At 51.9% G+C, this 24,697-nt stretch overlaps 1 protein-coding gene across 1 annotated transcript; it reads right to left on the bottom strand.

The window, feature by feature from the left end:
- Window positions 1-788: 788 nt before the first annotated feature.
- Window positions 789-23,779, bottom strand: YWHAG (tyrosine 3-monooxygenase/tryptophan 5-monooxygenase activation protein gamma). The gene is made up of 2 exons (XM_074845801.1): window positions 23,396-23,779; window positions 789-4,268 (listed from the first exon to the last, which is right to left on the bottom strand). Exons 1-2 carry the CDS (start codon window positions 23,480-23,482, stop codon window positions 3,612-3,614), a joined length of 744 nt encoding a protein of 247 aa, XP_074701902.1. The 5' UTR covers window positions 23,483-23,779; the 3' UTR covers window positions 789-3,611.
- Between the last annotated feature and the right edge of the window lie 918 nt (window positions 23,780-24,697).

The raw sequence follows: 24,697 nt of genomic DNA, 5'->3' as shown, positions 1-24,697 counted from the left end.
TGTGGGGCTAATCCGGGCTTGGGAGGGCGCTGGGCCAGGCTCAGCTGGGCAGGATCAGGTCCTCCTTCCACAGCACCCTCCTGGGCAGCACAGTGGCCATCGGCTGGGTTTGCCAGCCCAAGGGAAGGGAAGAAGCCCCCCGAGGGGCATCCCCAGCCCCCTCCCCTCTCCTGTGGCCATGCCGGAGTGGGTGGCCACGGGTCCCATGCAGGGCTGAGCCCACGGCAGCTCTCGCCACCCACAAAGCCACCCTGGCTTTCACAAGGAGGCTGCCAGCGAGCAGCGGTGCTGGGATGGGGGTGCACGGTGAGCCCCCAGCCCCTCTTTGCCATCACTGGGGGTTGTTCCCAGCCCCTTCCCGGGGGTGTCTGTCCTGCGCCCCCCCAGGGTCCCTCGCAGGGCGCGTGAGTCAAGGCACAGTTTCGGTTTATGGTTTCCAAGGGAGGGGAGTATTTTTACAGCGTGAGTCACCGCGCGCGGCTTCGAGCGGAAAAACCACGGGGGAGGGAGGCAGGCAGGTGGGGAGGCACCCCCCCACCCCCCCCCTAATCCCAGGGAGCACCCAGGGCCCAGCCCCACAGCTCCCGGTGCCTGGGAGGGCCAGGAGCCTGGTGAACCATTCACCCCACGGAAGGGAGAAGGCCCCCAGAGGAGCAGAAAAGGCTGTTTACTCCCAGCCTCCGCTGCCTGCCCTGGCTCCCAAGCCCCGACGGTGAGGGGGAGCCCCCCCATCCCATGGAGCCCCCCAGAAACTCGAGACAGGCGATAACAATTAAGCAGCACTGACGTCAGATCTGTAAGTTTATTTGCTCAATGTACGACGGCTACATAATGACTCACATTCATGATATTCCATCACTGAGGAAAAACTGCTAAGAATGGTCCGTGTGTGAAATAATTCCTTACAGAAACACGGAGTTGGAAAAATAATCACTGATTAGACCTTAAAAATAGTTCACTGCATAACATGACAAAAAGCACAAACAAAGGCTCATTCAAAGAACACAGTCATTGTTCTCCTACACTGTAATAGTTATAATTTCACCATGACGAACACCAGACATTAAGATTAAGCTAACACTGGTGTTTTCTTTTGCTTTTTTTTCCTTTTTAAAAACAAAATCATATATAATTGCATGTCACTATAGCAACATCCATAACAGATCAGTTTGTTACGATCACTATTTGGTAGAGCAAACTTTACCCCCAAAAGAAAAAAATAAATTAAAAAACTTTAAAAAATTTTTGAAGACTATTTTGTCATAGGAATACATAACATCTACAGTATAAGTTAATAAATTTCAAGCTACTGTATAGAAATACGACACTAGCATGCACAATATTGTATCAATAGAGTAATGGAGCAGTAATCATTTCACTGGAGAGACAGTATCATAGGCAAGTGCATCTCTTAAAAAACGAAAGAAACCATTCAAGCTGCTTAAAAATCAAGTTCCTGACCCCCACTCTGTTTTTAGCCCTCTTGTGCCATCTCTCCTGCATTAAGTTTCCTAAAGCAGCCAGAGCAAAAGCCAAAAAAAAAAAAAAAAAAAAAGATAGTTTTTGTAATTCCAGTAAATCACTTCCAAATTATACAGCTGGGACAACACTGCTCACGGGACACAAGGGTCAATCAAAGGAAGGTAAGAAGCCTAAAGCGATTTTCCAGTCCACGGCACGTACCGGCACCACAAGCATCTCGCCCCGGGATGCTGCACACCGTGCACCCGGCGGACGCGCCTCCTCGCTCGCCGCGAGCGAGGCTGGGCAAGACTCTGTGTGCGAAGGCATCCTGGTCAAAAAAAAAAAAAAAAAAGCTTTGCCAGCATCACCGGGGCAATATCTGGAGGCCGAGCACCGGCCTCGGCTCCGCTCGTTCCCCGAGGAGTTGGGGTAGCGGCTTCGTTTGACAGCGGGGAGGGAGCTGGAGCGACGTCTCCCCGTGCGACCCGACAGCAGGAGCAGCTGTACCGTGTGTGCAACACCACGACGCGCTGTTTGTTTGCGGACTGACTCTCGAAAGGGACAATGAAAGCCTGTTTCCTAAAAAATAAAAATAAAACGCACGAGTGCGATTTTTCCTTACTGCGCAGCTTTAGGTGAAAAGCTACGTGGCACAGCACTCCGTGAGCCAGAGAACAGCAGTGAACTTCCAACAATGATGTAAAAATAAAAATTAAAAATTTATTCAAAATGGGGTAAATATTACCTGCTAAGCAACTCAGATGCCCTGTCTCCCACCCCCAGCCAGATCAGACAAACTCGGAAAAGGTTTTGCTAAGAAGAGAACTAAGTTCCTGGGCTCCCGATGGTTGATAGAAATGTCTATGATTGTAGCTCTTCCCTTGAGGATTTCTCTACCAAATTAGTTTCTAAGCTCCTGAAGTTCACTCATTACACCACAAGCTTCCCCAGGAGAAAGGAAAACGCACCTGGCTTCCCTGGTGACAAACAAGGGAGCCTGGGTGCCGGAGATCTGCTGACAAACCTCATGGTACAGTGGGAGAAAGTCAGGCAGAGTGAAATGGCAGTGCAATCCCTGAGGAAGCAGCTGTGGCACCTTAAATCAGGATGGTCTTTTGAAATACCAAACACAGTACATGACATACAGACCTGAATGCTCTTTTTTTTAATTTTTTTTTTTTATTTTTTATTTAAGTGGCATTTTAAGTTTAAACACTTCCCCCTTGACTAATTAAGTTCTTAAACCTTTTGCTGTGGACTTAAAATAGTTGAAACAGCCGCTAGCCAAGCACCTGTTAAGCTGTTGACCAAAAAACTAGAGCAGCTTTGATGTTCCTTGGGCGGGCGGTCTTCTTGCCTTGGGTGACACAGAATAGCTAAAGCCAGTCCACAGGCGAGGACTGATCAGGAAGGCAAGCCAAAAGAACTAGCAAAAGAAAAAACAGACAATAAAGGCTTGATGTCATATGGCTGTAATGTAGAAACACTGTAAACCGCAATTTAGTGTTAATACTGTAAGCTACCCTAATAAATATCTTAACAAAAGGGAAAAAAAAAAAAAAAAAAAAGATTGGATGGCCTAAATCCTGGGGCTTTGCAAGCCTCAAATTCTGTAGTTTTATTTTTTTAAATTCCTTCTCAATTTGGGGATTTTAAGCTACGCCCTGCCAGGCAGAGCGCTGCGGAGAGACGCCCCGCGACGTGGTACGGACACACGGCACTTGGACTGAAGCAACAAACGCATGAAGCCTTACTGGAACCACAGAACTCCCTTTTTTTTTTTTTTTTTTGCGTTGCTTTCCTTAAAAACGAGGGCCATTCCATCCACGCAAATTCATCTTAAAACCTTTTTATTTCTAGCGATAAAGTTAAATTAAAGACAGCTCCACTTGTATTAATAATCTACAGAACAGTCCATATGCCAGTGAGGCTGCTATTCCATACCAGCACAGCCAGCCTGACTTCCACTAGTGGTGTTTTGGCAAAAATGTCAACGAGGCAATCAAAGACAGGTTGTGGGGGGGCCTCCCTGGGAAGGTGTCCCCTCCCTTTCCCTCCCCCACCCCTGACCCCCCCCCACTCGTGGGAAAAAAATAAAGACTGCAGTAGTTAGCATCAGCGTGCGGCTGCCAGTCCATCGGGGGGGTCTAGTTGTTGCCTTCTCCACCGTCGTCGTCTTGCTGATCGCTCGTCCAGAGCGTTAGGTTGTCGCGGAGGAGCTGCATGATGAGCGTTGAGTCCTTGTAGGAGTCCTCGTTGAGGGTGTCTAGCTCGGCAATGGCGTCATCGAAGGCCGTCTTGGCCAGGTGGCAGGCCTGCTCCGGCGCGTTCTGGATCTCGTAGTAGAAAACCGAGTAGTTAAGCGCCAGACCGAGCCGGATGGGGTGGGTTGGCTGCATGTGCTCCTTGCTGATCTCATGGGCTTCGCTATAGGCTTTCTCCGAAGACTCCACCACGGTTGCCCTCTTCTCGCCAGTGGCCACTTCGGCCAGGTAGCGGTAATAGTCCCCTTTCATCTTCAGGTAGAAGACTTTGCTCTCGTACTGTGTCTCGCTGCAGTTCTTGATCAGGTAGTTGTCCAGCAGGCTCAGCACATCCTGGCACACCGCTTCCAACTCCTTCTCGATCTTCTCACGGTAGGCCCGCACCATTTCTATCTTCTTCTCATTTCCATCAGCAGAGGTCTTCTGCTCAATGCTGCTGATAACTCGCCAAGAGGAGCGCCGTGCCCCCACCACGTTTTTGTAGGCAACGGACAACAGGTTCCTCTCTTCGTTGGACAGAGGCTCATTCAGCTCCGTCACCTGTATTGAGAGAGGGAGAGAGAAGAGAGACACTCGGGTTAAGCCCCAGTCACTTGATGTTCCCATCACACCTTCGGGTGTTCCCGTGCATCTCTAGTGAGAAGCAGGAGACGGCAGCTGGCTTGGAAAATCCTGCTCTGTCATCCAGCATCTGCTCCCATCCCAGAGGGAGCCAGCTGGGAAATCACGCCGTGGTCCAGTCCCCCAGCAAAAGGGACAGGCTGGGTTTTATTTGAGGTATTCTCCATCTCTTAGAAGATCAGCGTTTTCCAGGACGAGAAAAATCTTCTAGGAAAGAGATGCCTTTGACCTGCGGGATGAGAGTCAGACTGCGTGATGCAGGCAAGAGGGACAGTCAAAGCGAGAGGGTGGAGATGGTCCAGGGTTACGAGCCAGCCGCACGGATTAACAATACCACAGCTACGGGGTGTTCATCTTTTCCGTTTCCCGTAAGCACAGGGCATGCTTCTGAGATGCCTAAAGAATACGTTAGATGTTAAAATTACAGCTGCCGCAGGCATCTGTGCAGACAAGGACTTAAAAGCTCACATGGTAAGAGTGTGTTCTTCCCACACAGGATTTTCTTCATTGAGGATAACAGCGTTAATGCACAGCATCACTTCTACCTGCCTCACGCACCGCAGCAACAGAGGGATTAAGGAGACGACGAAGCACAAATCCACCTCACAAGCGGGCTGCCCAACGCCACCTGGGCTGGTTCAGTTACTGGGAAGCATCGCACTTGATATTGCAATAATCTCATTCCAGCTCCCGTGACCCCATCGCTGGCTGAAGCCATGCAGGCAGCACCTCTGGCAAGAGCGAGGCAGCCAGACAATGGCCGCACCAGCCACCCTGCCTTCGGGGCAGCAGCAAGGGCTCATGTCCCCCTTGCCGTGCTCCATGTGTGGGGGTCTGCGCCCTTGGAGCGGGTGCAGCAGCCCAGGACGCCCTGTCAGCCAGGCTGCTCCTCACAGTCGCTCTGCTGGGGTAGTTACAGCTGCCAGGTGACACCCTGAGCCTGCCTATGGCTGTTGTCCCCATCCCCTGGGGCACACCACCCCGCCACATACACACCCTGGGTACGGCTGCATGGGCAGTGGACCAGCAGGGCAGGATCTGTAAGCCTCCTCTCGGTGGTCACTTCTCACCAGGATTAGGCAATGGTTTGGATGTGCAGGCTTCTGCAAATACCGAGTTGTTTTCACAAGCGTTTGTGAGGACAAGGTTTGTTCTGGGCCTAGATAACCACATCACGGTGGTGATCAGGAGGCCAAGGGCTCCTGCTGGAAGGTGTAGGATGGTCCAAGACCTCGTTTGAGTGGCCTGGAATGACTCACGCTTGCTTACACCATATTGACCTGCTCATTCCAGCAACATTCACTTCTACTGCAGCTCTCCTTCCAGCTGTTCAGCTGCAGTCTGGCTAATGTCTTCTCCCAAAACCAAGCTAGAGCTAAGCCTTAGCTTCCCCGCAGCAGGCAGTGCGCTCTGGTCTCTGATCTGGACCCTCTCCTCAAGGCAGAGGCAGCAAGCACAGCCTCCACTCTCACTTCCCGCTATTGTGCGGACCTGCGCTGCTCCACAAGATGCTCTGCAGCCTGGCAGGGGAACCAGCAAACAGCCCATCTCCAGACAGAAGAGGGTCCGACTGCGCAAACCAGGCACAACTGCCTTCTGTGGCAAGGGTGAAAGATGGCTGAGGGACTCGGGAAATGGGTGTCACGTTAGAGGGCAGAATCTCCTGGGACTATCAGCAGTCGCCACCGATACAGGACAAGTTGCACGGGGCAGCACGCCAAGGCAGCTCCTGATTTCCACGCCCCAAGGTAAGCAGGGTGTGCGATGCCCGGCCCATCGGCAGCTCCCGGTGCCAGGAGACTAACGCACATCCCACCTCTCCCACCCAGGCTCACGGTGGCTGTTTAACCCCACAGCCCTGGGTTTTGCTTCCCGCAGAGGGGCCGGCCAGAGGCTCAGCCCTGCACGCAGCCCGACTGCAACGTGCTAAAGTACCCCTGGCAAGTCATTTATATGCTGCTTCCAGTTTGTCTTGTGCTCTAAGTTCAGAGGTCTCTAGTTGTCTGTATTTTTACAGGACTTCACGACTTTGAAACGACTCCATTCTCCCCTCTGAGTGACACCTGCACAAACATAAAGATACTGTGAGGTTAAAGACATCTTTGAAAGATACCGGAGCACAATGAAGGTCTCCCCCTGCCCTAGAGCTTAGGGATTTATTGGAGATATTCAAAACTTGATCAGGTTACCCAGGGTCTTGTCCTACCTAAGTTGCCCTGCTTTGAGTAAGGACTAGAAACATCCAGAAATCCCAGCCTGACTTACTCTCTTACCTTCCAGCTGCAAACGGAGAGTCCAGTGTTGACAGCCCCACTACAAGAGACTCGTTGGCTCCAACAGTTTTCTGTTCTGACACTGGTTATGAAGGCTGATAACAACATGATGTCTTGCTTTTAGTGAGATGCTCTCTGAGCAGAGATACCAGTTTTAAGTGTGGACCAAGCAGGTGACTTTAAAGCTGCCCCACAGCTGAGTCTGCAGATATTTATCACTGCAGAAAGAAGTAGATTTACCTCCTCTCACCAGAAGAGTCTTGCTGGCGGACAGATTTATTAAAGCTACAGGGAGTTTCGTAGGATTAGCTTTGCCATAAACATCTTAAATTCGAAGCTATTAAGGATTACAGAAGAAAGTTGCCTGTCAAAATCCTTTCAACAAACTCGCTGACAGATGGAAGGTACACCTGTGGAGAAAGCAGATTCCTCCAGGGAGCTTGCAGGGAACCTGTCGAAGCAGAAAGGGAGCCTTTTTAACCATGTAACTGCTTTCTAGCAGTACCCAGGCTCCCAGCAAGGTAGAGCACTGCAGAGAAACGGCAAAGATGTAACATGGACAGAGACAGGGACAACATCTCTCGGCACTAGGAGGGAAGGGAAGCAGCTGCAGTCCTGCGAGTATTTCAGTTTGCAACTGAGCCGAGAGAGGAAGAAAGGAAAACCATTTGGCACTTGCATTCCCAGCAGGAAGAAAATGCAAGATGCCCGGGACACTAGATAGCTGACAGCTGCCTTAATCAGAGTCACTGGGAGGTGGAAAAGACCTATCCCAGGTTAAACTGCCTTTATCACTGTCTCTTGAACTGCCTGCCATGTCCCAGCACTACAGCTGAGACCCTGCTGCCCCACCGCTCGCCGAAGGCTGCGCTGGTGCCCTCTGCCCTGAGGCACTCTGCACTCCAGCACGGGACTGCACAGGCACCGCCAACAGCGCTGTACGGGGGAACATCTCCAGCAGAGCACCACCCCGAAACCGCTGCAGCCACTTGTCGAGCGGTGCAGGTTTGTGCCTTCACTGTAAGCCTGTGCTGGCCAACCAAATGCTGATTTTTCTTTACGCTGCAGGATACCAACACAAAGGGAGCTCAATCAAGCCAGAGGCTAAACAGCAAGCTCCGATATATTTCATTTATAGCATTGCACTGAATGCCTCTGGTGTAACATCTATAAGGCAATATCCTGCATCAGGCCTGGATCAGATTGCAGCGGTCACATTACAAGCCTTTTGGAGAATTTTTGCTAATGTTTGCTTCCAGCATCCAGATTAATATTACCAGAACCCTCCCCCTTAAGGGTCTCACCTCCCTTAAGAAGGGCAGGACCCTCACATACAGACCAACCCTAGCATTAGGTCACCTGATGCCATTCCCAGCACTGTTACATGGAGTTAAGAGACTTCAAATATCCCAAGAAAAATCTCAGTTTGGCATTATGAGGGCTTGGCAGGAACACAAAGCCATCAGCCTCTGGCTGGAAGTCTATCTGCTCTCTGGGAAGCTCAGTCATTTTGGGGTTTTACTTCCCTTGTTGACAGCAGAGAGAGGCAGAACTTGCACCACAAATCTCAGTAACTGTTAAGCCTCGTTTCACCCTGGTGCCCCTGTAGATTGGGGCGGGGAGGGGCAGGAGATGCATGTGCCTGAAATGGAGTGAAGCCTTGCATGTGGCATAAACAGCCAAGTCCACATGCTCACACAGCTGGAAGCTTGATAGTTGCAAGTCTTTTACCTATTCTGGAAAAAGAAACAAACAAAAAAGAGACCTTTTTCACCTTCCTTTCTGCTTCTTCCCCCCCAAACAAGTCCAGCCTGCAAGGCCAGCCACAAGACTGGCTCTTTATTGACGCAGAGCAGCAGACCTCAGCTGCGGCACCTCTCGTTTCCCTGCTAGTCTGCAGGCAATGGTCTTGCAAGAGCTTCCCCCATGTCCTGTCAGAGGAGGTGACACACGTGCCAGGAGCCAGACCCTTGGCACACTGCAGGCAGCCCTGTGCCGGCAGAAGCCCTGCCTAAGGGCAGAAGCAGAGGAGAAGACACCTAGCCTGGGAGTGCAGGTCTACACCAGGCTTGGCATGGAGCAATCTACACTGGCAGGCTTTGGCTTGGAGGTGTCACCAAGCTTGAGGACACTGCCAAGTTCCAGTCTCACCAGTTCCTGCACCAGTGTCTGCACCACCAAGACTCAAGTGCCCTAAAGCCACAGGGATAGTCCAACAGTTCCCGTTGGACAAAAACTGCTGGAAGTTCAGGGTTTCTACTGCTTGAGAGTCCTGAGGTTTGTACAAATCAAAGCGCTCTGATTTGCAACAAAGCTCCTCAGAGGCAGCACTATTTCAGAGAAGGTTCTACTGATTTCTCTACTACAGCTGCGAGCTCTGACTCAGCACCACGTCCAAAACCTGGCAGGCTCCCGGCATGCCCAAGTATCACATTGCGGCCAGGGGAAGGTTCAGCCTCATGCGGAGAAGGCAGGGAGCACACAAAACTTCACCTGCCACTAATGTCAAGGTTCATGTTCTCCAAAAGCCCAAGGGTTGGTCCAACTGCACCTTCTTTCCAGAAGCATCCTTATTAGCAGGATTTTGAGACCTACAGGGGAGGTCTGCTCCCAGCCAGCAGCTGGTTAGTTTGCTTACAAGACTCTTATCTTCCACTTCTCACCTTGCATCAGGAGGTCTGAAGTGATAATTTCTGAGTACACCATGAAATAGTAATTTCTGAGGACCCTTCAGTAGCTGCACATCCATCACAGGATTTAGTCTCACCTGTTTATCCTTATACACATATAGTTTATATAGTTTTATAACTAAGTGCCCACCCATTTATGATTCCTACCTAGCTTCGATGTCTTATCTTAAAGCATACAGCGTAGCAAGCTGAGCAGACCCAGAGATTCTTCCCTGGGGAATACCATCAATATTTGACATTTAATCCACATTATAAACCTCAAGACTTTTGCTTTTCTGACTGCCTAGAAGAGATCCCGAGTCCCTGAAGACATTAGACATCCACAGAGGAGTCAAGCTTTCCTGGAGAGAGAGATAAAACCTCAAACTGTCCACTGAGAACAGCTTTTGAACATACCCAGAGCTCCTCTTCCACCAGGATACACAATAGCCATCTCTTCCTCAGCACTTGCGTTTCCTTGGTTCTATCTACAGCTTCTGTACCATGCAATTAAGTATGTTATCTCTCAACAGAAACCCCAGCAATTGGCTTGTTTTCCTTCACATGCAGCTTGTTAGTCACACTCAGGTCTGGCCTGAAGGTCCCCTTTTCTGTTTCTTCTTTTAAAAGGCAAATGTGCTTTTGAAACAACATTATGGCCAGAAGTCCCACCACTGAAATTCTTACTTCGTCTGAAGCCACCGGCAAGGGGAGTAAGCAGCATGCAACACCTTCAGGCTCAAGCAGCTGATAAACGTTCGTGACCACCTGCAGCCATGTCACCTTCCCCCCCCCGTCCCCCATCTCTAGCCGATGTCTCGTGGTGGGACCCCATCACCTACCTGCAAGCACCAGCCCGAGTGCTGTCATTTTGGAAGTGACATGCCAGAGAGACTGCCTGGTTTTTCTGTCCCCTTCTCACTCTATGTCTAGCTTCTGAAGAAATGGCTGCCCTCAAGGCTGTTAAATTGTCACCACTACCTGGTGGCTTGATTACAGTCACGACTAAATATCACATGACCTAGTCAAGAACAGCTTCTCCTTGCGTGCTCCAGAGCAAGCTGTCCTGGCACCATCGCAGCAGTCGGAAAGATGCTTTTCTTGAGCACTGTCCTACTTCAACACAAAGTAGGCGTGTGTTAAATTAGACCTAAATCTAAAATCTTACCAGATTTCACTGGTTTGGGTCTTTCTCCCCCTGTACTCTAGCCTTCCCCCCCATGTCATACTTCCAAAGTGGAAGTCACACCATAACTACTACTCTCCTTGCTGATCTCCTGTGCTGTCCCCTCTGCTTGTGTTTTATCTCAGAGTGGCTAGGAGGATTTTCAGCTGCAGGTCAAGCCCTTCATCTCAGAGAAGACCAGAAAAGCACAAGCAGGATGCAGGCAAAAGTTAAGTTCCCCACTGCTGTCTCCTTTAACTGTTTCAGTATGAATAATCATATACTAGTTCCCATTTTTTAAGCTGGTGGGGCTGGTTCTCACCGCAGGACAGCAGCTGAAGGCACGTGGTGTAGTTCTGCCATTACGTTTCAAATTGCTCCAAGTGCATCAAGGACCAGTGTCTGCAAAGTAAGATTGTTTGTTGCTTGTAGCATAACTGGATCTCAGGGGCAGCTTAGGCACTCTAGACACTGATGAGGATTTCTGCATGCTCCTACAGTTAACAGCAGCTTTCATCCCACTCTGCAGCCTTTATTAAGGTGACTTTGAACCACCCAAGACAAAGTCTTCAAATTGGAAAGAAGATGTGAAAATCAAGAGCTCATTTATTTCATTGGCCTCTGTAGCTTAACAACTACTTAAGCCAAAGTGAATTTCATCTCACTACACACAGGTTTGATAAGTCCTTGGCGTCTGCAGATCTTCAGTTTCAGTCTGGCTCTGATGGATTTCAGCTAGAGAAAAAGCAAGTTTCAACTACTTGGGTCATTCCTGCATGTAAAAGGTCATAGGGGAGCCAAGGCGAGATAGCCAGTCACATCAGTAGAGCTCTGCGCTGTTCCTGTTCTGCATTCGGTAGCAGTTTTTCATGTACCACCCCTTATCTGCAGTGCTGCAGTCCCAGCATTTGGTCTAACAGCTCAAGTTTTTCCTGCTGCAAACACCTGGGTGTCATCGATTTGCCTCACCAGCTTCTTCTGCAGCTTTGGAGATAAGGCAAGCACAAGGGAACACGCGCCTGCCTTCTGTCCACGGCTTCCAGGCACGTTGTTAGACCTTGCAGTCTGCCATGGTGACTGAGTTGACAGAGGGCAACCCAGACCCATTGCAATAACCACCTGGAAGGAACAACCCCAGTTTCCAGCACGAGCATTGTGTATGCTCGCTCTTCAGGTGCATCAGTGTAGAGCTACAAACCATTTCTGAATTACCATTCCACAACCTTGTAGCAGGGAGCGGCTCCTATAGCTAGTATCTGGTTTTTGAGCCATTAAGGAATTATGCCCAAGTTCTTCTTGCCTTATTAACACCCCGATTCTTGTTAGCCTTATGGAAAGACAGGCTATTAATAGCCAACAAGATGAAAACCTGTCATAGGACAACTTGTTTCACTGTCTTGCTGCCACTAGCTGCCTCGTACCTATTAAAAACCTCTTGGGAAAAATAATCAATCTCTGTTGGTCTAGTGCCTTCCTGCCACCAGATGGAGAAAGCAGCAAGTCGAACCACATCCATCCCAGCGTTTAAGAGGACTGTCACTCAGGGCTCATCACACCTTCTCTGGCAGATGGGATACCAGCACCTTTGCCTGCTAACTACAAAGCAACAGAAGGGACGCCGAGCTATTCCTTCCCCAAGACATGGCAGGCTGGCAAACATCATCTACCCACTTTAGCATTTCTGCAAGCACCTCAGCAGCAGCCCAAGATCACCACCCTGCTCTGTCACCCAACAGCCTGGGAGCTCTCCTGCCTCGGATTATCCAGACTGTTCCCTGCTGATATGCCTTTTCTCCAAGCTTTCTGCCAAGTGAATGGAAGACCAGTGCCACAGCAGGCTGCTGCCATGGCAGCTCAGATGTGCCCCGGGACCAGGCCTAAAGTTTTAGGAGCTCAGAGTAGATCCTTGGAAAAGGAGAATGATGATAGGCTCTTCTGGGCTGCATTAAGCTTCTCCAGGTGCAAACTGAAAAGCTCTTGAAGAACAACTGCAGCTCTTTTCTTAACAGCATTTCTGTACAAGTTTAAAGACTTCTGATTTTTTTTTTTTTTCCATTCAAGCATTATTCTTCTTCAGAAAAGTCCATCCACTCAAAGGCTTTTTAGCTGAAGTAGCCATTCATGGGATGACCACTGGTCATTTCTACACTCTTAAAGACTTGGTCAACATAGGAGAAGACTTCCCCCCCCTCCCCCCTCCAATTTATGCCAAAACAAAACCAAGCTAGACAGACTTCAGGGACTCCAGCATGTAAGCAGGGACACACTAGATAAATGAACCAAGTTTCACGTGGGGAGGGTGTTTAGTGCTGCTGGGAGCATTAGCTGCTTAAAGACTTACCTCACAGCTTCTAAGAGTACTAATCTGGCTCAGATATTAGTGCCTTCCTGCTCACCCCCAGCCCCACTGCCAGGCAATAAGTACCCTGTCACCAGATCATCAAATCCTCCCTGGAGCTTCAAGTGTCAGGCCAACATGAGACGCTTGTCCTTAATCAGGGGCTACAAAAAATGACAGTGTTATGCTGTACCCAAACCCTCTGCTCAGTTGAGCCAAGAAGAGAGAGGAGAGACAATGTGCCATGGGCAGGACACCCCGGGAAAGGTTAAGAGCAAGTTCTGGCTGCTGAGCGAGCGGGCTCCCAGGTCTGCCAGAGCAGGATGAACTGGGCGATTCTTGGCTGCCTGCATGGCTTCCTCCTGCATGGCAGAGTCCTTGCTGCCTCGGCAGCTGGCAAGCTGCTGCTCCAGCAGGATGAAATGGGAGAAGCTGCAAGCATGCAAACAACTCCCTGCAGCTAGCGCATAAGTTTTTAACTGCTTCATGTCATTACCCCAACTTTGGGAAAGTCTGATTGTCACACATTAAGCCAAGGTTCTGGAAATACAAAAAAAAAAAAATCCCAAGGTCTAGGTCTTTTGGTCTGCAGAACCAGCAGTTCCTTTCAGTGTCTGAAACGTGTTTTACCAGACTAAGCAAGAGACTTTCCAGAACACCCAGGTGGACTCCAGCATGCCAGCTCCACGATAGGTTTAATTTCCGCATCAGTGAGTAAGGTGATTATCCCTCCAGATGTACTTTACCCTCCCACTGCTTCAGGGATTTCAGGCTTGATCTTACACACCTCTAAGCAAAGACAATTTTACTTAATTTCTTAAATTAACTTGCAGAACAGAAAGTCAAGTTTTTGCTCTGGCAACTTTCTGGAGCACTGCAGCCAATTTTAAATTATGAGGAGGGTCACTTTACTATTCTAGATCTGACTGTGGATCTAACTACCCTCGCCTGGCTTCAGCTATCTCCTCCCAGCCCTCTTCTGAAGCCCAAGGGACTACCACCACAGATTTGATCTCAGTTCATCACAGGTGACAGAGCCCCTCAGGCACGACATCTTGACACCACCAAATGCAAGAAGCCAAGCTCACAACTTCAAGGTAATAAAATATTCATGCCATGTAACAAAGCCCAACAGCATAAACAGGCAAAGCTCCAATGCCTTCCTCAGCTGGGTGTAAATCAAAGGCTGTTAATCTTCCCCAAGTTCTCATTCAGTGCTGAATACTAAGCATCATTCTTTTACAAATGCAGATCTCCTACAGCAGTTCTCCAGCATATCTGTTAGCATACAGCACAGCAACAGCTTCTCCAACTACTATTAATAAACTTTATGCTGCAGAGCAACATAACTGTCCAAACGATGTGTCCAGCAGCAGCCTCATTAACACCAAAGCTGAGACTTCTCACTGGTATTTTCCTAGAGCCTTGCTGAAACCATCTTAGAGAGGAATCAGAAGTGTACTGGCATGCCAAGTAGCTTTGCCTGATACGTAAGCAAAGATACATCCCAAGCAAGGCAACCCATCCAGTAAGATCAGAAGGAATTTGCAAAAATTAAGGAATGTTTCATACTTTGAGTCCCTGCAGAGCTGTGTTCATCCAAGTACAGCTGCCTCAAACATGCATAGACCAACTCAATCCTAACATCTCCTTTATAGAAGAAAAACATTAAATACTCTACTCCCTAACCTGGGGATCACTTTAAGGGAATCTTACGCCATCATCAGAGACATGTTCTCTAGTTACTCTCCTACTGCTATTAACTAATGCACTGCCCCTGGTCACCAGATCACTAGTTTTGGGCCAAAACCCAAGTTTGTTTAATACCTAACCGAGCATATGCTGGGTCACTTCTGAGATGTGACTAAATCTGAGTTAACACAGAAAAACCTGAGATTAAGGGAAATTTGTATTTAAATAGGCAGACAAAGGCTTTTGTTTCGCCAGCTACGCCAAGGCATTGCTTTTGAGACAGGCATTGCTTTTGAGAGACAGTCGCATCACTGTTTGCATCACTGTTTCCTGCAGCCCGAGGATTGCTGCCTCATCACTCCTGTTCTGTTTTCCAGAATTTACCATTTCTGAGCGTTTCCTGACCCCACTGAGCAAACCATCACCGCAGCCAGGGTGAGACTCCTGGGTGAACATCAAGCTCTGCGCTCCACGAGCCCCAGCAGCTCTCAGGGCTCTGGAGAGATGCGGCAGCTCGGGCTCGCCATCATTGTGCACATGGAGAAGCTGGACAAAGCCACCCTGCTGCTGAGCTCCTCCCTGAGGCAGGCTCCCCTCCCAGAGCCACGGGTGGGAATCTAACATCTTGACATCTGGACTCTGGAGAGTCAGGCCTCTTATTTAAAAAAAAAAAGAAAAAAAAAAGAGCAGAATGAAAGTCCTTTCGTCACCATTTTCCTTCATTTTAGGATGGGAGGAGGGCCTTTGCTCATTAGATCAGGCAGCCAGGGGAACGCACAAGAGAAAGCTGGCTATGACAGCACTGGCTGTGCCCAGCCGAGGAACTGATGCACCATCAAGTTACACAAACCCCACAGCCAGCTGGCCATGGGTCTGTACCCTTCCCCTTTGCTGCTTGCTGCAGACCCAGTGCAGATGGGTGAAGACTCCCAGAGCTGCTCAAAGCCTGCTCTGCTTTGGAGGGGGGAAGGTGGGAGGAGGCAGAAGCAGAGACCAGGAAGGACCGCAGCAGTGCCGGTATACCGCCCGTGTCCTGCGCAGGAGAGCGCCGCCGTGCTCCCTCGCAGCCTCACTCACCTCGCAGCGTCCTCCACCACCCATGTGTTCAGACAGCACTGTGCGAGCCGTGGGCTGGGTTCCCACAAAGTCATTTTGTCTCCAGGGGGAAGAAGAGTTTCCCCATCTGCAAAGACCAAAAGCTGCACCAGCAGGAGCACAGGCAGCGCCTGGCAGCCATGGCAGAGCATTTTATCTAACTACCACCAGCGTGAAACCAGCCATGGCTATTTATCTGAACAGCATCCTGAAGCCAAGCCAAAGGTTTCAGGGGTCAAAAGACAAAACCACTGTATCTTCACCAGTACGGCAACAAATTCCCAGCTACTTCCCCTTCATTTTAGCAGTTGCTGCTAATATGGGTTTCCAAGCCATGGCTTTCCAGCAGTGACTATCCCTTGCAGAATCAAATTGAGTAAATACTTGCTACTGTTTTCATGAAATCTTTGCTTTCCAGACATGAAGTTGCCATTTGTTTGCAGTCATGCGAATCTAACAGGAGGGGGGGAGACTTCAGCCAAGGACAAGTTAGGTGAGTTACCTTTCGTTCCAGTAAAGAACAGAACTTGCTTAAGGCGTTCAGCCTTCCAGAAAGAGATAACGAATGCCCTGACAGCAAAGCAAAGAAGATCTAAGCTGGCTCCAAACCAGTTAGCACAAAAATACTTGTAACAGCATTAGTTTTGGAGCAAGCTATCTTGAGCTGCAGAGCACTGAAGTGTAGAGGAACACCTGGAAGCGTCAAGGGTGCATCAGCTATCCAGAGACACCAGAGTCCACCATCACAGCTTTGCCACGGTGAAGTGGAAGATGATGATTGTATCCTATCACACTGTCAATGGATTGTCAATGGAGAAATGCTTGGGAAGTCAGGCAAATCATGTTTCACTGTGCTTTGTAATGCAGTTATTCCAGTATGCATTCACGTTTCACTGTCAGTCACAGGTCAGGAGGTAGAGCTGGGCAGAAAAGCAGAAAGCAGCTTCAGATCTGCAGAGTCCCAGACACCAAACCTACTGAGGAAAGGCTCCCTCGGGTCAGACCGTAGGCATTTTCCAACCCTCTCTTCCTCTGTTCCTGCCTCTGAACAGCCTGCTGTCTGGCTGGGATACACTGAGCAGTTAGCTCTAGCCTGAACTAGTCCGACAGTCCTTTTTGCTCTTCCCTGCCAGACTGGTATTGAGCTCCCAACACGCTACTCACCTCTGCCAAGGGAGAGAAGCAGCACCAACGAGTCCAGCAATGTTCTGCGTCCAAGGACATGCCTGAACTCAGACAAAGCCACCTCCCAAGAAGCAGCTGGTTACTCTAGCATTGGCAGTTGGACACACGAAAGCCTGGATTGTTTATTTTTCCTAAATATGTACCCTTGCACACAACTTTCTATGCATTCGTTTGTACAAGTTTACTTGGCATGAAGCTGCTCAAAATAGAAGCTGAAGAGTTCAGTTGAAGAGTTCGTGCATTATATCCTGCCAGATGTGTCACCATCCAGAGGTTTCTCCAGATGTAAAGTCATGGCTACCATGCTCCTCTCTCAGCCCCTGCTTCATCAGCTGCATCCTGAGAGATGTTTCTTCTTGTATCAAGAGTCACAGCTAGTAGATCCATTCCTAACTACAGGTATGCATCAGTCAAAATGGTAAACATCACAAGGACATCTCATCTTTTCTGACGCCCCGTGGTGTGAAGATCTGCATGCTCAATGCCCCACCCTACCCAAATCTGCAGTTCCAGAACACCCAGACAGGCCGGCTGGCATGTGCTCACTCATGTTGTCCCAGAGCATTTACTGAACCCAGGGGAACACAAATTCTTCAGAGATTTCAGACAGAAGGCTGTATCCAAGGTTAAGTGACTGCTCACCAGTACAACAATACCAGAGGCTCCTCACCACACAAGCTGACAAAGCTCCCACACCACGTGCATTTTGTCCTTGCAGAGTCCTTTCATCAGCACAACTTAAACCCACCCTGAACAGCATGAACCATCCCATCCCAACATTTCAGCAGGAGACAGAAGAGCAGCTCGCTGGTACAGCTGGAGTCCTCCATCTATGCACCATCCTGTGCACACCATCTTTCTCCATCTCAGTCCTAACTGTGCTTCTTCCAAGCATGTGACACCCCAGTATGGAGTGGTGCAGTGAAGTATCAGCCTCTGAAAATCCTCATACTTATGATTGTAAAGGGGCTTGGGGTCACCCACCAGCCTGTGAACAAAACCCTGGTCCAGCCCAGGCCTTCCCATGGCCTACTGGAGACCAGCAGGTTGCTCTTACTCCACCTCCCTGATCTTAAACTCTGCAAGACTGAGACTTATTCCTTCCCAGAAAGCCAAGCTGATCATGCTCCTGACCACTTCTAATGCTGCTGGCCCAGACACAAGAATGAAAACAGCTTAAAATGAAGTGATCCAGTAATACACAGCGAAGAAGAGATGGGACCAAGGAAAAAAATATGATGGGGATCCTCAAATTAAGGAAAATCTTCCTTCTACCAGCAACAGAAGGTGAGGAAGAAGCATGTTCCTCATCTCCCTGATCATAATCCAGATCCCAGGTAGTGCGAGCCATCACCGAGCAGGAGGAAGCAGAGGAGGCAGAGGGATACAACACAATTATCTGGATAGCCTTCACTTCTCTTGCAAGCACCATCCAGCACACTCATGAGGACTGCTAGGAGGATGCCAAATGACATCATCCAGTTCAGATAAGACAAGGCAAGAACAGAGCGCATATGCTCCAGAGGTGCAGGAGTTCTCAATTCAGAAAACGCTTTTGGAGCTGAAGTTCTGTGGTCGCCCTTAAATTGCTGTTCCTATAGCTTCTAGCAAGCCCAAGTTCACATCACCGATGTGCAAAGAGTCTACCCCAGAAAGCAAGCTTGGGATGAGCTGGTGAACAAAGCTGGGGCAGATAGAACTTGTCCATAGATTATGAAGCTTATTTGGTGTTCCAATTAAAAAAAAAAGTCTCCCATGAGCCAGCCATCTTTAACCACAAGCAGCAGCACAAAAAAGAAGAAAGAAAAAAAAAATCAAGACAAATCCTACCAACCTTTTTTGCAATTTCAGGGCTAGCCACCATCCAAAAGATCTACTGGCTAAACCCAAAATATCTAAGGGCTTTTGGAGAGCCCCTGCCCAAGAGCTTTGCTGTTTCCATGTACCCCAGATATCTGCGGAGGATTCAACAGCTATATTCCCCATCACAGTCTCAATATCACTACCATTTAGTACAAAAAGAGCTACTTCTAATCAAATCCACACTTGGCCAACTGAGAGAAACCCAGCACCGTCTCACAAATCAGTGGCTTTTCCTAAAGCTCATAGATAAAGACTTACCAGGAGCTTAAAGGGGAATTTCTAAGAGCTTGAGCTGCTAAAGACTCGCCAGTTAATATAGTTAATGTGTGCAGTGCCCACTGTACTCACGTACAGGGCATGTCAGCTGTCCGTGGCTTAAGTACAGATGTGCGACAGCCTACCGCTACGAGGTCCTGAGGCCAATTCACGCAGAAACAGCCCACACCGTGAACCATTACAAAGTCAGAAGGACGGGAGGATGGCAGCTCCTGACAGCAGCCATCCTGCCCTGACCTCACAGACCTCCGGGAAGGAAGCCCTGCTCCCTTGCTCGTGAGTCACGCTGTCTCAGCCCCCCCCCACCATCACTTGGGTCTGAGTGAGCCCTCGCTGCTAAAGGGTGAGAGGACTGCTCCTCTATGTATAAGGGCAGGTCGGGGAGCACACAGCCACGCAGTCCCATGCTGCAGTGGTCCAGGAGGCACCTCCAGGCTGAGCAGCATTCAAGACGCCTGCACAAGGGGCAGCAGCAAGAGCATCGATGCAGTCATCAGATGCCAACATACCCTCTCCACCTCAGCACTGGAAATGGTTTCTCCAAAGCCTTCCCCAGCCCCCCTGGGAAGTGCTACTACAGCAGCTCGCACTCCTTGCTCCCTTCCTACCATCACAGATGGCCGGCCCAGCACTCCTCCTGGAGAAGCCTTTCCACCTCACCCTTTTGTCTCATCTACACTGCAAAGCAGAAAGCAGCTAATCATCCCTGCTCCCTTCCCCTGGGACTCTCCAGAGAGAAGGAATTCCTGTTAGTCCCCACTTTCCAAGGGCGAGCCTGCTATCTGTGTGAAGCCCTGCTATCCGCACTAACCTGGTCACTGGACATGGAGGATGATACCCTGCCAGGCTGGCAAGCAACATGGCAGAAGCCCACATGTCCCGTGCCAGGGAAGGCCTGCAGCTCCCCACGCTCGCTCTCCTCCTCCACCAACAACGGCCATTTACTGCACCAAGAACCAGTTGTGTCTAAAGCTTGGGCAACAGCCACCTGCTTTTCACCAATGTTCACCCCTCCACACCCACCCCCACCACAGCTGATGGCCCTCACACACGACACAGCCACGGCCCCACCGCAGAGGTTGGGTCCCCAAAGTCAATTAGCCCAGTGTTCCCCTCACTGAGGACCTTCAGGTGAGCTCAAGGACTCTGCCATACAGTCCTGTACCTACATGATACGTAATAATCCTCCTCCCACCCTTTTTAGGCAACTTATTTCCTGTAAAAGTTAGGGCAATCATCTTGCTTATTCATCTGCGCATCCCCCCCACCCTAAAGGTCTGTGGGGAGACACGTGCTCTGCTCCCCAGGCAGCACCCGCCGGGGCCTTGGCAGGGCTCCTCCTCCAAAAAGCCTCCAGCAGCCACGCGGCTCCCCAGCTAATGGATATCGATCCACAGCCCTGGCGTGGATCAGCCCGTAAACTCTTCACGGAGCTGAACCAGACAGAAAGGCAGCTCGCTTCAACCACAGGCACCGCGGGCAGCAAAGCCCCAGCGAGCTTGGAAGGAAACCGCTGGTGCTGCTTGGGCACAGCATCAGTTGGGATGGCAAGGCCAAGGCCAAGGCCTGCCCATTCACCAGTGGGCACAGCCACCACCTTGGGGACCAGCAGGGAGCTTTCCTGCTCTCCAACACATTATAGGGCTGACTGTACCCCAAGACAGGGCTGAGGTGACAAGGGACATGACCAAGGTCATGCAGCCGTACCCTGGACTGATGGGCCCATCCCCACACCTTTCCTGGGTGCGGCAACACCTTCTGCTCCCTCCGGTAGGTGAGGGGACCCCCTGCTGCGTTTTACTGAGACTCCCCAGTAAACCTGGCACATTTGGGGGCTGAAGGAGCAATCCTGCTCCTGCAGTGGCAACACGACTGCACGTACCAATCAGGGGCACTGGCAGCTGGCACTTGCAACAAGGAAGGAGCTAGAACTTATTATATATATAATATAATTTGGAATAAACTGTTGTGATCCAGTCCAGCACTGTGGCATGCAGCACTGGGTGAATCAGCAGACAGTAAGAGCCCCAGTACACCATTTGCATTTTAAACCATTAAAATAACCATTCAGCACAGGCTCCCGAGCAGGCAGGGCTGAGGCTTGCTGAACAACGGGCCCCGCTGCCGCATCACCACCTGCGAGACGACCACTGAAACGCAACGGTGAGATCAAGCTGCAGGAAAATGCACCTCTTTCATGCACATCATTACCCCACCAGGCTTTCAAGGAAAGCTGTCCGGTATTTCTCAGCACGGTGTTAAGGAAGCAAGCGGACGGCCAGCTTTAGAGGGCAGGAGACAAAACGGCGACAACCACGGGAATGCTTCTGCATCACCTTAGCTAGACGCAGCCCGCATGCTCTCTGCTACCACCTGGGTGCATTGCAGCTTGGACCATGGCATATGACATCACTAGGCGTTGCTACGGAAATGAGTGCGAGGTCATCAGCCTCCCGCACAACGCGAGCTGGGGGATGGGTGGCACACAGGACGGTGACAGGGATAACCGAGCGTGACATGCCCATCACTGCCGGACCGACCGTGCCAGAGTTTGGGCAGCATTGTGCAGAAATGAAGAACAAAGCTCTGCCTTTTGTTTGCTGTCGCGGGAGGTGTCAGCACTCCCGCTGTGAATCATTTTCTTACGGCCAAACTACACGGCAACTGATAAGCGGCATTAGCCCGGGTTACTGTTTCACCAGGGCCAGTAAGGACTAAAAGGAAAGAAAACATATATATAATCTCTAACAATGCCTTTGGTTTAAACACCGAGCCCGGGTAAGCAGGCTAGGGAAATTCGCCCAGTGGGAATACTGCAACACGGCTGTGCGTCCCAGGCATATCCCTGTTGGCTTTGTCGTAGCGGCTGTATTATCCGTAGGAAATGAGCTGTAGGATCTGCTCACACAGCAGGCTTTGCTTTAAAATGAATAGATGCCGTTATCAGAAAATGGTATAAAAGCCATAGTGCAGCAGAGGAATAGCCCGGTTGGTTTAATATGATAATATCTTGTTCTGATTATCCATATTTCATTTCTTGATAAGACATCTCCTCCCTCCCCGTTCTCGGGCTGTGACAGTTTTGTCTGTTTGATAAATGCAAGGTTATTGACAAAATGGTGCAATATGGGCAAACAGAGCTGCACCCACGGCAGACTGCGACATTCCTAGATCAGCATTCACTTTTCATCAGCCAGGGAGGACACCCCAGCTCCTCGCAAAGGTTCAGACCTGACTAAGAAGACAAACATAAAGAACAGTTTTCCCCTTTAAAGCACCCCCTCCCTCCCTCCACCCAGTCTAGCCTCTCTGCAATATGACAAATGCAGAATCTTCTGGAATGACTTGATCCTGCCTCCCACGATTGCTTTGTTTGCAAGATCAGATCAGAGATATGTTTTTTTTTCCCTTCTTATATTGTCAAAATGTCAGTATTGAAGGGGAGCGTTCAGTGTCACAAATCAGATCAGCCTGCTATATGCAGAGTCTTTATTTTAAGAGCGTGAAATGAATACAACATGACTCAATTCATAAATCTCCAACCAAGTGCAGTAAAAATAAGAGCTTTGGCAGCGAAAGGGCTCCCGATCTTTGGGGTCACGAGCACACACCAGCCTCGCCGACCGCACGCGAGAAAGGATGCACGGGAGCAATGAGGGGATATCTCAGCAGCGGGGAGAGGTGTGCACGCAAACACACACTCCCCCCACCCCGCAGGGTGCCCCACAGCTTCACCCCACCGGGCTTGGCAGTCCCCTGAGCCAGTGTGACCCCCCCAGGGCTGGCTCCTCTGACCCCTGCACTATGGCAAGGTGGGGAGCGGCGGTGGGGACGGGGGCACAGCAGAGGATGCGTGGGGCAGGCAGGTGGGTCCGATGTGGGGGGACAGAAGGGATGGGGCAGGGAGGCAATGCGGGGAGCAAGGTGGGGGCTCTAGGGCAGGGGAGAGGGTGTGTGGGGCAGAATCGGGGGCAGCAGAACATGGGAGAGGATGTGTGGGGGGCAGCAAGGGAGGGGAGGCGATGCGTGGGGGCTCTAGGGCAGGGGAGACGATGCGTGGGGGACTCCAGTGCAGAGGAGAGGGATGCGTGGGACTGGGTGGGGGCTCTAGGGCAGGGGAAAGGATGCGTGGGGCTGGGTGGGGGCTCTAGGGAAGGGGAGAGGATGCGTGGGGGGCTAGAGGCAGGGGATGGGGGTCGGGAGAAAGGAGTGTGTCCCTGGGTGGGGAAAGTCAAAGGGAGCGGGACCCAGCGGGAGGTGCCGGAGGCAGCAGAAGGACCGGAGCCACACGGAGGGACGGCGTGGGGGCGGTAAGGGCGAGGGGCCGGGGCCCGCACACCCCCGCGGCGCGGCCCTCCGCGCCCCAGCCCAGGCCGGGCCCCACCACCCACCGAGGGGGGCGGCACAGGAAGGGCGAGGGGAGCGCGGACCCGCACCCCCGGGCCCGACGGGGTAGGGAGGATTGGCGACGGACACGGGAGGGGACTCACGTTCTTCATGGCGGCCGCCATGTCGTCGTATCGCTCGGCTTGCTCGGCCAGCCGGGCCTTCTGCACCAGCTGCTCGCGGTCCACCATCTTCGCGGGGCCGGGGGAAGGGCAAGGAGGCTGCAGGCTCCGGGAGGAGGAGGAGGAGGAGGAGGAGGAAAGGAGGAGGAGGAAGGGCGGTGACGGGAGGAGGAGGAGGAGGAGGGCGACGGGAGGAGGAGGAGGAGGAGAAGGAGGAGGGCGACGGGAGGAGGAGGAGGAGAAGGAGGAGGAGGGCGACGGGAGGAGGAGGAGGAGAAGGAGGGCGACGGGAGGAGGAGGAGGAGGGCGAGCGGGCGGCGGCTCCCGGCGCTGCTGCGGCTGAGGCGACGGCGGTGGCTGCACCCGGTGCTGTGCGCGCGCCGCGGGCCACCACAACCCCCCTGCGCCCGCCCCGCCCTGCCCCGCCCGCCGCCCGCCGCCCCCGCGCGGGGCACGACGGGAGATGGAGTCCGGGGGGGGTGTGGCGGGAACGGCCAGTCCCCCTCCAGGACTCCATCTCCCGTCGTGCCTCGCGCGCCAGGGCCACACGCGGCCCCGCCCCCGGCCCCGCCCCGGCTCCCCGCCCCGCCCGGCCCCGCCCCGCTGGGGGCCCTCCCCGCCCCCCCCGCGGGGTCCCGCCCGCGGGGTCCCGGCGGCCGCCCGTGCTGATTCACCGGGAGCGGCCCGCGGGGCGGGGGCGCGGGGCGGGGGCGCGGGGCTCCCCTCCCGGGGTGGGCCTGGCTCGGCGGGGAGGCTGCTGCCTGCACCCCTGTGCCGCCCAGGGCCGCGGCTGGGCCTCGGGGAGACACTCACGGCGCGGGCCCACTCATGGCCTAGGCCCACACACGGCCCGGGCCCACACACAGCCCAGACCCACACACAGCCCGGGCCTGCTCAGCCCAGACCCACTCACAGCCCAGACCCACACACAGCCCAGACCCAGACACAGCCCAGACCCACTCACAGCCCAGACCCACTCACAGCCCAGACCCACACACAGCCCAGACCCACACACAGCCCAGACCCACTCACAGCCCAGACCCACTCACAGCCCAGACCCACTCACAGCCCAGACCCACTCACAGCCCAGACCCACTCACAGCCCAGACCCACTCACAGCCCAGACCCACTCACAGCCCAGACCCACTCACTGCCCAGACCCACACACAGCCTGGGCCTGCTCAGCCCAGACCCCCTCACGGCCCAGACCCACACACAGCCCAGGCCCACTCGGTGCAGGCCTGCTCAGCCCAGACCCACTCACAGCCCAGGCCCACTCAGCCC

The sequence above is a fragment of the Strix aluco genome, chromosome 19 (assembly GCF_031877795.1).
Source record: "Strix aluco isolate bStrAlu1 chromosome 19, bStrAlu1.hap1, whole genome shotgun sequence".
NCBI classification, from domain to species: Eukaryota; Metazoa; Chordata; class Aves; order Strigiformes; family Strigidae; genus Strix; species Strix aluco.
Note: the sequence above shows the minus strand (reverse complement) of the source record. Positions and strands in the feature narration are given on the sequence as shown.